Source organism: Mytilus edulis, chromosome 13, assembly GCF_963676685.1.
Source record: "Mytilus edulis chromosome 13, xbMytEdul2.2, whole genome shotgun sequence".
In the NCBI taxonomy this organism is placed as follows: Eukaryota; Metazoa; Mollusca; class Bivalvia; order Mytilida; family Mytilidae; genus Mytilus; species Mytilus edulis.
In genome coordinates this window covers 45,915,106-45,928,492 of record NC_092356.1, presented here as the reverse complement: position 1 = coordinate 45,928,492, position 13,387 = coordinate 45,915,106, and the positions used below count along the sequence as shown (strand labels likewise).

At 30.8% G+C, this 13,387-nt stretch overlaps 1 protein-coding gene across 1 annotated transcript; it reads left to right on the top strand.

Annotated features, from left to right (window-relative positions):
• The first annotated feature begins 273 nt into the window (after positions 1-273).
• LOC139502300 (uncharacterized) lies at positions 274-13,118 on the top strand. Its single transcript, XM_071291732.1, has 11 exons — positions 274-374; positions 1,513-1,728; positions 3,068-3,196; positions 4,210-4,425; positions 5,203-5,322; positions 8,039-8,056; positions 8,896-8,928; positions 9,257-9,289; positions 10,047-10,204; positions 10,573-10,686; positions 12,998-13,118. The coding sequence occupies exons 1-11, from the start codon at positions 353-355 to the stop codon at positions 13,088-13,090; spliced, it is 1,152 nt and encodes a 383-aa protein (XP_071147833.1). The 5' UTR covers positions 274-352; the 3' UTR covers positions 13,091-13,118.
• The last annotated feature ends 269 nt before the right edge of the window (positions 13,119-13,387 follow it).

Genomic DNA, 13,387 nt, shown 5'->3' with positions numbered 1-13,387 from the left:
AAGAAATAATGTTTATTCGACTACTTAATCACAGTTCCGTAATGAAAGCAGTGGTGATAATCAGTGATAATTATTTAATTTGTCGAATAATTCGTGCAATGTATCATTTTAATAATTCAACCTATCGCTCAACATTTAAAGGAAATGTTGATGCCAGAAAATGCAAGAATAATGTTTATTTAAACCATCGTTTGTATGACGGAAAGTTTTCTTTTAAATAGGAAGTAACGCATTCATGTATATGAATAATAACATCTTTACGGTGTCTTCACTTTTGGTCCTAGGTTGTGCAAAGGACCCCTGCGTTCATGGTATTTGTTTGAATGGTAAATGTAATTGCTATATTGGCTATATGGGTACAACCTGCTCTCAACGTAAGTTTGAAATAATTTAGGGTACCACTTTTCAATATTAATTCTGTACTAACAGATTTTATAGCTATATATCCTTCGAATATGCTATATTTTTTGGTATTATCAATCTAATCCATTATTTACCGATCTGTTATTTAAGAGATGAGTAGGATGGCTTGTGTTAATTTTAAAAGGTAATTAAAATAGGAACATTGAGCGCTCCTGAAAAAAAAATCTAGAAAAGTGCGTCGTTTGTGTGAATGGTAAAGTGTTGTTTTCATTTGATTCTCTGAATTATTAAAATCCGATGCCTCACAACGATGTAGTTAATACCCTAAATTGTAAAAAATAACTTGAATATTCATTAACAAAAAAAGACCACTTACATGTACAAAATAGTCATGAATTCGACTTTCATAAAATAAAACACAAGGAAACACGCTTCCATTAGTGATTTTCCTGAAGGGATTTAAAGCAGTAAGTCTAGGTTGAGAGAGTTCACACATTAAATCAATAATGCGTATGATACATGTGCTATAATCATTGTCAACAATGCATGTTAATAACTCATATGAAACGGACGTTAGCACTTCTGAATTCGAACTTTAATAAAGTACAAGATTAAATGCATTTGCGTGGTTGAAGTATCAAATATTTTAATTACTTATATCCTTTCAACGTTATCTAATTGCAATATATTTTGTTTGTATCTTATACGTTTATATAAATGATGGTTTCAACACTTTATTTGAGGTTTTCATATTTCATTATGATTCACTTACTATCATTTAGATAATTGGATAAAAAAAAAACCTACAGGCAGTTATATCTTGAATTTATATTGATTGACTAATATTAAAGCTGTGTGGAAGGAAAAGCGTTGTAAATATTTGTATTAGATTTACACATGTTATCGTAACTGTGTAAAAAGTAAAATCTAAAGAATACTGAACTCCGAGGAAAATTCAAAACGGACATTTTGAAATCAAATTGAAAAATCAACACCTTAAACACACCAAACAAATGTAATATGCTTGATATTCTATTGAAATAATAAGCAAATGTAGTCAACTATGTAAAATAAAAATGCCTTAAGGAATTATTTGATGCTGGTATTGTGATATGTTTCCTAAATTGTATATATATATATATTTTCAAGTTATACATACTACAACAGAACGAAGTACACAGTCAATACTAACTTCAACATACAGAAGTACACTAGCTTTACTAACTACACCTGGAAGAAGTACACATGTAGAACTCACTACAGCTGCAAAACTTTGTATGGATGATAAATTTTTCAACTGTCAGAATCCAGTCATGTGTAAATCGGAATTCAGAAACAATTGTCCATTGAGTTGTGGAATCTGTGGTATGAATTAATTCGATATTTTAGATAAAAAAAAAATAAGTGAGAATAGCAACTGTGAAAGTTTCAAAAATAGTAGATGTTATTCAATATTTGAAAGGCTTTTGAGATATAACCGTAAAAAGGCAATATTATTATTTTACACATTCCTCAATAATCAATGCATATCGAATAAACTTGTACAAAACCTACACGTTGAACTAGTGCGACTTTTTTCATTTCTTCAGAAAGAGTTGTAAAACAGTCTCCTTAATAAGCTTTACTTGTGATCCTGTTTGGTTTTATCATTTCATCCATATTTCTATAAGCTGTTTGAGTTTGAAATAGGTTTGGTTAGTACATCACGTCAGAGACATCAATTGTTAAAATGTGTACTTGGTACAAGTAAAACTGGTAGTGTTCTTTAACCACATATAAAATGTTTGCGTACATTTACCGACCACCTTTGGTTTAGTTAATGAATTGGTAGACGCTAATAGATATTGTAATTTGCCCTTTTCCTCAATTGTTAGAATTTTGCTTATTATCTGAAATCGAAATATTGATGACGTTCTAGATTTGAAAGATTTGAACCCTTTATATAAAGCAAAAGAATACGATACTAATTTTGAAAAAATCACTACAACTACTTCACTAATCTGAGACAGATGATCTAAAACACAAAGACGCTACAAAATTGTACAAATCAATGTTTAAACCAACGATCTCGTAATGTTAATGCTCGTCAAAAGATGAGGCTAAACTTGGTGATCTTGAGTGAGAATTTCCACTCACATATTTGTGCCCTTTGTATTATTAACTGAAGGTAAAACAATACAATGATAAGTAACAAGACTGTAAAACTACGAGTTGAACATGCAACAAAAGCATGAACAACGATGCAGCTGTTGAATTCTATGGCGTCCATTTTGAAGAATTCAATAAAATCTCGAAAGTCGAGAGAAAATACCAACAAAACATGAAGAAAAAAGCAACATCAAGTAAATAAAATCAAAATTTCAGATATCAAAACATTTCGACTAACAAGTTTTACAGTTATGTTAACTGCTCTTTGGTCGGGTTGTTGTCATTTTGACATATTCCACATTTACATTCTCAATTGTATCAATCTCATAATAAAGAAAAAGACAAACTCGCAATTACGATAATACGTTATAACCAACACAATCCTATGTATTGTACATAAAAAGTGATGTAGAATACAATGAGTACATAAGATACAACAACGTATGAATAGTACTACAAATTTAAATTTGCAATATCGAGCGTGTTGCAGTAGTGCAGTAATTCTGATAATTTTACTAACAAATAAACACTGATAATAGCATACTGTTTATTTAAGTCCCAGAGCCAACAACGACCAAGAAGCCTTGTATCGATAACATATTATTGAATTGCGAAGACCGCAGTATTTGTTTATCAAAGTTAAGCCACCATTGTCCTGCCACCTGTGGCATGTGTGTTGTCTCTGGTATGTATTTAACACCACGAGCTCATATTGCATTAATTAAGCTGAAACATTCGAAACATGTTTATAAAGTGATTATTAAATTGTAAATGATTTGATCTAGATTTCTGTTTTGTCGAAACGGGTCGACCTAAATTACCTTCTGATTTCTCGAATAATTCTTATTTTTGTGACAAGACAAGAAAAAACAAGATTTGTTTTTATCTAAGTCCCATCTCTTCATTTTACAAAACATACAAATCGTTTCTAAAACAGTATCATAAAACAAACAAGAGCCACTCTTAAAAAAGAGAGTTATGAGAGACTATGTAAAAAGTATATATACATCAACATGATCAAGAAAAAAGCAAGAAAATAAAATCAAAATTTCAGATATCAAAACATTTCGACTAACAAGTTTTAAAGTTATGATAACTGCTCACTGGTCGGGTTGTTGTCATTTTGACATATTCCCAATATCCATTCTCAATTGTATCAATTTCATAATAAAGAAAAGGACAAACACGCAATTACGATAATACTTATAATACAATAATACATTAATTTTATTACTACCCCTGGGTCGATGCCTCTGCTGGTGGACTATTAGTCCCCAAGGGTATCACCAGTCAAGTAGCCAGTACTTCGGTACTGGCATGAAAATACGGATTTTTTTTTGTGTTATTTAAATTTGCTGTTACAAAATGATAGAAATTATTATAAATTAAGGAATGTATCTCCCTCATGCAAAGCTCTGACTCCTTCCACGGATTTGGCTATACTTTTTGGACCTTTTGGATTATAGCTCTTTATCTTTTATATAAGCTTTGAATTTCAAATATTTTGGCCACGAGCATCACTGAAGAGACATGTATTATCGAAACGCGTATCTGGTGCAAGAAAATTGGTACCGTTAATTTTATTACTACCACTGGGTCGATGCCTCTGCTGTTGGACTATAAGTCTCCTAGTGTATCACCAGCCCAGTAGCCAGTACTTCGGTACTGGCATGAAAATATGTATTGATTGTTTTCAAGCTATACAGACCACCACAAAAAGAAGTACAAAGGCTTTACTAACTACAACACACAGAAGTACACTAGCTTTACTAACTACAACACATAGAAGTACACAAATGATACCCACTGCAGCAGCAAAACTTTGTATGGATGATCAATTTTTCAACTGTCAGAATCCAGTCATATGTAAATCGGAATTCAGAACCAATTGTCCATTGAGTTGTAAAATCTGTGGTATGATTCGTTTTCTTTTCAATAAATTTATCTAGTTTCGTTTCATGTGAATAAATTGTACTAAAAATAATCTCGTGAAGTAAATAATTGACGACCTTCATTGATTTGACATATTTCTAAAATCACCTGCTTTAAAAATATTTTTTAAACGTTATAATAAATAATGACTTTATCGTGTACATATCCATACTTTGAGATAGGATTAATAAAAATCATTAGTCCGTTGCTGTGTGTGTTACATTTTCATGTTGTGTCGTTGTTCTCCTCTAATATTTAATGCGTTTCCATCAGATTTAGTTTGTTAACCCGATTTTGTTTTTTGTCAATAGATTTATGAGTTTTGAACAGCGGTATACTACTGTTGCCATTATTAATATATATAATTGCAATACCTTTAAGAGTTAAAACTTGCTATAATTGACATTTTTTCTGTAATTAAATAAAATAAGAAAAACAAAAAATGCACATACGATAATGCATACGACGTAAAAATGAAAGAGAGAATAACATGGAGTCCAACAAAAAAGACGAAACGATATTCACAAAGAAAAAAAAAGAACTATACACAAACTCTACACTGAAAGGTAGTGATTGGTCAACAATCAATTTGAACTCGGACAAAATTATTCACTGTAATTTTCAATATCGAGCATCCTACAGTGATGCAATTATCCTTAATGAAGATGTTTAAAAACAATTCTAACATACAGAGTCTACTAACATTTGAATATAATTGAAAGACAATGAGAATAGAATAATGTAATCTGTATATTTCAGTTCCAGATCCAGCTAAAAACAAGACATCTTGCGTTGATAACATATTCCTTAATTGTCAAGACCACAGTATATGCTCATTAAGGTTAAGCTATTATTGTCCTGTCGCCTGTGGCCATTGTGGTAATTATATTTATTTTCAAATATAAGAATGTGTTTGAATTATAAGATAACCTGAAAACTCGCTCATGTTTATAAAGTGGTTCACAACATTAAAGAGATAATGTGATGTGTTTCGGTTTGCTCCATGTGTCATTAATATATATTGGCTTAGGCATACTTTCCATTTAAGCATACTGTCCATGTTTTCTTGCAATGGTTAAAGGCAACGAAGAAGGAGCGATAATATGAGCGATAACTATGCCCCTGGAATGCAGAGAGAACAAAAAAAAAATAAGTGAAAATGGGGGCACCGGAAGATGACCATCTAATGATATGTATACAATACCTACCATGGGAATCTATATAAGGTCAAATGCCTAAAGCGGGCCTATGAAAATATGTCAAGTTACAAACTAGACTACAATTGCGGTATCGAAAGATTTTAGACTAAAAAGACTTTTTTGCAAGTGTTGAGACACAGATATATCGTATAGACCAAATCGTGAAAGTGACCATGAAATGTGCGTTTTTTGCCGAATAATTCTGAAGGAACAGTTTGTTTAGGAGGGTTTCATTGATAATATAAACATGAATAGAAAATAATTTCTACATTTACATTCATTTCAGTCATAAAATATATCAATACCACACAAGAAATAAAATTTAGTAAAAGATAAACAACTAACCCCTGCATTTGAATTCGTTTTGCAGTGTCCAAAACGAGTATGTTCTCATTTGTCTATGTTGTTTATAAATATAGTAGATGTATATATATAAAAAGCTATGGATATCCGATGTCTACATTCTGAACATGTGATTGTTCAACAGAAAAGTAATTCTTTTTATATCAATAATGACCCATCAGAGTTTAGCTCATGAAAGAAGTATATATTGTAAAGATTGTGACATAGTTATACAAATTAGATAAATAATCGACACACGATACGCAAAGCACATAAACATGAACAAGATATCCTACAAATTCAATAAATACAATGAATTCACCTAATAAGACTAAAGAAACTTAGATCTGAGGTATCCAGAAGAAATATCAATGCCGAATGAAATTCTTAAGATGTAACAGAAATCTCAAATCAGAGGAATAGTTTCTCCACAGAATCGTCGACTGTACTAAGTTTATTTTTGCCATTCATCTTTTCGACTGTCAGAAACCGATTCTCCTTGTGTTACGTTATAGATAATGCATATTATTTGGTTTTTCTTGTCGTAGAAGACACCGAGGGGTGTCAGGATTGATCAAATGAAAGACCGACCGCAGGGATCATCTCACATATACAGTCCGTTTAACGTAAAAGTTAACAATACGAACGATGCCCGAACCATGTACGGACGGTGCCTGAACGATTTACGTACGCTTCCCGAACGGTGTACGAATGCAAACGAAAAGCTGACCGAACGTTGTACGGACGCTGAACGAAAAATGTACGAACAAAACCATGTACCATAAACCATTCCATAAACGATAACATAAGCGCCCATGTATCGTACATCGTATGCTTTGTGTACATCGTTTTATTTAGCGTAAACCGTATCGTTTCGCGTACATCGTTTCGTTTAGCGTTTATCGTGTCGTTTAGCGTACATCGTTTCTTGGCGTGCATAGTTTCGTTTAAGGTATATGTTGGGTTTTTTTTTAATATAAAACATGAATTCTGTTCTGTTAAATCTTTTAATAAAGTATGTGATAATATGCGTAAGATTGGATGTTTTAGTTTTTAATTAATAATTTGATAAATAATAATCTAATCTGACTCGATGTTGATCCAACAATATTTACATAAAAAGTTTGAAAAATAAACACTGAAATAAATGCAAAAAGGGAAACTCCTGAACACTGATTTGTGCCCCTTAAGCATTTGTGGTTAATAACAAATCTATGGTAGTCTCTTTTTCTTTACTCGCAAAGTATTCAACTAAATCATGTTTTATTTTTGAAAATTGCTCATTGCTGACGAATGTTCAACATTGATCCCTAGATTCTCAATTGTTTAGTTGTTAGGTTACTGTCTGATCTCGCAAACCTGACATTTTATGGTCATCCAATTGCACCAATGTTTTAAAAAGATATAAACGCGACACCGTACGAGAATCGTTATCTTACATAAACTGTTAGTATTTTTGTTCTATAACGAAATACGAAACCACTTCTCGCAATTCGCTTTGGGTTATTGTGCTTGTCTTTTGACAAATTATGGCCTTGTCTCAAAACCACAAAAGTATAATATAATATAGAGTAATATATAAAACTGGACCAGAGTGAAGAGTTGGGAAGTACGAATTCCGAATTTTAAATGAATGTTCTAAATCTTAGTGTATTTCTGATATATGATTGTACAGACTCAAAACATTCTATGTTTTGGTGAAATGAAAGGCCACCGTCACCAGCCAATAACAGCAAACTGGATGACCACAGCTGCATGCTGGATTGGGTTTAATCAGCATTTGAATAATTGCACCATATTTCTCAACTGTGTATCAATGACAATCAAAGATTTCTATCACTACAACTCTGCTCCGTGTTGAAGACCGTACTTTTGCCTTTTGGGTTGATTCTGAGAAAGAACGACCTATGATTCTGAAAGAAAATATCTCCATATAGGTATATAATTGATATCGAATAACAATAGGACAGCATATCTGATGTGTTTTTTTAAAGGGATATTTACTAGTGTATAATTATAAGAAATAGTTACTGACCTTCATCTTGAATTTTCAGGGTCGACTACTTCTGATCGTAAGGTTAATTAATAGATAAATAAGAGTTTCACTCGAAATATAAGACAATAGGTCGTTTATAATATTTCTATAACCTGTTTTAAACCAATTTTGAGTTTGATCTGGCTTTGTAAGTTTTTTTATTCGAGCACAACTGATTAACTGAAATGCGCGTCAGGCGCAATAAATACGTAGTCAGGTATTTTTGAGGAGTTTTATAGTCACTTAAAAATTTCTGCAGCTATTGACGCATTACATAAAGTTAGGTTCTCAACTTTTTTTCTTTCTTATTAGAGATGCCATCATGATTTATTTTCTGACATACATCTTCGAACCAACTTTATAATTGGTTTGGCCATGAATCATCAGATATGTAATTAGAAGTGTAGAAACTGCGTACCGTCTCAGGGCAACACACCTACTTAGAAAGGGTCACTATTGATTGATGCGAAATATTTTGTGGAATGTTGTTTGTCCTTACCAATTTTTCTATATAATCATTGTAAAAATCTGTTTTGTCGGACTTGTGCATGTTGTGTTCTGTGATTGCTTCTTTTCAAATATTTTCAACAAATTCTAAAACATATCATCGAATTGAAAATTATTTGAATGAATTTCTTACTTGATTCTGAAATATAAACTGAGCTGTTAAGATGATAAAAACATTTAAACGATTTGATAAGAAAACAAAGTTTAGATATTAATGTCGATATCTTACAATTATTCATTCTCAGTTTCAATTGTAAATTATTTCCCTCTTTTATATTGTCTATATAGCTACAAGTATAGTTTTAGAAATTTAAACTGCCCTAAGAATAACACCAATGTCTCTTATAATAATTTTCTTTATTTGTTTAGCAACAACACAAAACAGTGACCACGGTGCTTCGCGTAAGTTATGTTAGTTAAATAAGTATAAAAAGACGTTGCATTGGGAAAATATATAACACTGTTTTTTATTTAATTTTGATTAATTAAATTTTGTTTACTCTTTCTTTCTTTCACCAGTAACAATCAAATGAAGATTAAAAATATATTTAAGGTATTGAAAGGAAATGGGGAATGTGTCAAAGAGACAACGACCAGATCAAAGAGCAGACAACAGTCAATAATATTTATCTAATTTTCAAAAAGTTTGATCTATAATAATGAACCTGCATTGGCAATTCAAACTTTCAGTCCTATAAATGACATTATTTTTGTACCTATATTTGATTAGGAACTACACAGGGCACAGAAAGAGGAGTAGTTCGTAAGTATTTAGTAATTAACAAATATTTCGTCAGTTACACAAATTTTCTGTCACAAAATGAAAAATGTGAATCCTTTGTTGTTTTTGGTTTGGTTTTTCAGTAAAAAGCAAATAGATATATTTGAATATTTACAAATAAGGCTAACTTGAACACATGTCAAAAAGGAGAGAATTTAAAGGTAGCATAGAATATCATGACTATGAACTGTAGATAACATCATGGCAATAAATCGATGAAATGACAAACATTAGTTCAAAAGATGTCCAAATTGTGTAACCCATTATCCCATTATTCTGTACTGGATGTTAAAATCAAATCAAATTAAAACTTACTATAATCGACAATATGGGTATGATTTGCCTACCCTTCTTGAGCAGCTAAGATAACCCTGGTATTTAGTGGGATTCATGTTGCTCAGTCTAAAGTATTTGTAAAGTTTTTTCGTCGTTGTTCGATATTTTGTCTTTATCTGAGTCGTGAGCGTTGAATCTTCAGCCTTATATTGAAAGGTGGGTGTGTTCTGGAAGTTTTTTTTCTCAAATGCAAAACATCTTTAAAGAAAATAATCAATAGACTGTTACAATGTTTCCATTTACGAATTTGTTTGACAAAATTATGGCCTTATCATATCGTCGCTACTTCTGCATATCTTTTTTTTTTTTAAATTACCGTAGAAAAATCTTTCAAAAATATAGATCAAAATAATGCTGATAGATTTTTGCAAATAATAATATTTAATTAGCTTTTTTTTCATAGAGCATACTTGTAATAAACTTGGATTACTGCTGGATCTTGCTATGGGTCAATCCTTACATCAACAAAACGCTAAAGGCTGTGGTGGCAATTCTTCAGATGCTGTAGTTATCAAGCACTGTCAAGCGCCTTCGTTCTCCCAATGGCGAAAAGGATTCGAGGTTCAGTACAATCGTTCTTACTATAATGAAATGATATGTTCAATTGATAGTGGTTCTATAAAGATTATTGATTGATTGGTGTTTACGCCACTTTCAACACTATTGTGCTAATTCGTGGAGGTCAGTTATATTATGATGAAGGAATCCGGTATGTCCAGAGAGAACTACCGACCTTCGGTAGGAAAACATATCTCTAAAGATACAAACTAAAACACAAAAGAAATATGTTAAGTTTTTACTAACTTTGCTTTAAAAAAAACAATAATGAAATACTTACAAAGTTAAATGCACTGGTGGATTTATTTCATTTTTCTATAATTGGACTTGTTGACATAATTGTCTTATTGTTTTTGGTTTTATAACATTAGGTTATCAGTAACTGTAGTCGCATTAACTATTATACACCTGTAGCTGAATGGGGCAGCCAAGGATTTACTGATAACATTGGAGTAATAACGTTTTGTCACAATGGTTTAATTGAGGTATGTTTGCAGTAAATACTAATTTGCATATTTATGTTTATGTCGGTTGAAAGATAAAGATGTCAAAGTATATAGCTGAATGTATTAGAGAATAATTTGTTTTAAGGGTGTATTCTTCTGACGTTTCAGTTTCGTTAAAACTCGTTCTAGAATTATTTCCAACACATGCGATACAAGTGAAAAATATTTATGAATTTAAAAAATAGTATAATTAAACATAACTCTGTCAAAAAATTGTGTATTTACAATGAATACGTTTTGAATAATCCAGTTTTAATTTACGACCTATCAATTCTATTCAGACAACATTCTAAGAAAATAAATGAAGGTACAAAAAAATATTTTACAAGAATCATGTACATCCCATAACATTTTTGTCGTATCAAATTTCTTAGATATGTATTTGTTTTCAATCCTTTAAAACATAAAAGTTTAAATAATATGCATTTTCTTCGTAAAACTTGGAAAAATTGCAACTTTTACAAAATTGACAGCATGGTAAATTTGACACAGAAAAGCATCAAAATATGATAAAACTTTCTTATATTGATACCTACCTATACTTTTTGATGGGTAAATTTATACAGACTGGTCCACTGCATCCTTATTGAAAGTATGAAAAAAGTTTAATTGTTGAACTGTGATTTGTTTTACGAAAAATTTATGAAAAATGGAAAAATTATCAAAATTGATTATTTTCAAAGGACCGTAGCTAAAAAAGATGTGCACCATCATATGATTTTTCTTTACCAATTGTTTTTTTACAGACATAGTAACTAAAAATTCAGGTTAAGGGGGCTCCTGGGTATAAATGAATTTTTTTTTCTAATATAGGATTTTGCTTTATTTTTTCATAAATGAACTTTATCATATACTTAAAAGAAAAATGAAATAAAAAAATGGGGTCACCGTTCATTTAAGCTAAACTCTGCCTCTGGCAGAAGCATACATTTTTGTTAATGTCCTTTTTTTCTGTTGAACTAATAGGAGAAAAAGAGGAAATATCGAAATAAAAAATAACCTAATATAAGAAATCGCTTAAATTTTACAATTATTTAGTTTATGTACAGCTTATTTGAAAACAATAATAAAAAATATAGGTCACCGATGAGTTAAAAAAGATATTTCAAATTTAAGGCAAAAAAATGGCATTTTTGCACCAAAGGGAGATAATTTGGAGCTTTTTCAATTTTTAAAGTCATCTTAGGCCAAACCAAATCATTTTTTTGGGTTGTTTTTTGTACCATATTATAATGTAACAACTAGTAGTGTAATAAATAAAATTTGTAATGAAAAAATAAAGGTTTAATTTTTTGCTAAAATTTTTGTACCCACGAGCCACCTTAAGAAAAAAAGTTTAATTCTAGAAATGTTTGGCTCCTCAGAGGTGTACATCTTTAATGATAGATGTGTATTATTTGAAGCGACGCAATACTATCTGACATTCCGTCTTCAACGATGAAGTTATGTTTTTGAAGAAAAAAAAGTTTGTTTTTTTAAACATCAAAAACTTTTCGAAATGTTATTTAAAAATGATTTCCGGATAATATTCAGAGATTCATTTGATTGATTGAATGAAAATGCAGATTTATCCTTGTCTTTTGTAGACGAAACGCGCGTCTGGCGTATCCTAAATTTAGTCCTGGTATCTATGATGAGTTTATTTACTAAAACGTTCAAACAGTTCATTTTTGAATTTATATTGAACAGTAGAAAAATGAATTGAAACCCACCTTCAAACGATATATATTTCGGTAATAAGGAGTTCCCAAATTGCACCAATGCTTAAAATCATATCTGAAACAATTTGACATTAGTTCATTCTTAATTTTCTTTATTTAGGAAACTAATGCCTGTAACATATAAATTATTAATTTTTAAAGGTGACTTTTTCTTGTCGTTGAATGAAGACGTTTCCGCATATTTTACTTTCCCAATGGATATTTCATCTGTTTTATTTTGGAATATTTAAATATAATTCATTCTAACATATTTAGCTTTATCAAAAGATGTACCATAATGTCAAATCATTAACCAAAAATTGATAAGTTTCTAAGAGAAGTTGTTTATGCTAAATAGGTGCAGTTTTTGGTTCTTTGGAGTTGGACTAAAGACGATTTAAAGAATTGTATATTGTAGGGACACATCCCTGTTGTTCAAAACTGTTGAATCATATATATATGGGGTTTTTGTTTTTTTGTGGCATTACATTCATTTGTTTCTTCTATTCAATTCTTTTGGGAAAATCTAATTATGTTATTGTTATATATCCCTTATATATAAATTGTTTATATGTTCTTCTATATTCCAGATGATGTCTCAAAAATGTGGTGGCCAAATGGTCATGATAAATATCACAGCCCCAGCATCTAATGCAATCTTTACAGTTGATTTTGTAGTTTAAAGTTAAAAATAAATATTTTGCAACTGTTTTTATTTCAATAGTCAATGACCAAGATTTAATTAAAGAACACAAATATCCGGCTAAGAAGCTATGCATAAGTGCATTTGTGAAATTGACGAAAATAGTTCTGTTATAGATAAATAAAGGCAACAGTAGTATACCGCTCTTCAAAAATCATAAATCGATTGAGAAAAAATCAAATCCGGGCTACAAACTAACACTGAGGGAAACACATCAAATATCAGAGGAAAATTACGACACAACAGAAGCACAACACTAAAAAGAAAAACACACAGC

Bases quoted from the DNA above. Each gene is read 5' to 3' on its own strand.
- LOC139502300 (XM_071291732.1), top strand. From the start codon at position 353: ATGGGTACAACCTGCTCTCAAC. The intron at 3,197-4,209 runs GTATGTATTTAA...ATTGTTTTCAAG, and splicing joins TGGCATGTGTGTTGTCTCTG to CTATACAGACCACCACAAAA. The intron at 4,426-5,202 runs GTATGATTCGTT...TGTATATTTCAG, and splicing joins ATTGAGTTGTAAAATCTGTG to TTCCAGATCCAGCTAAAAAC.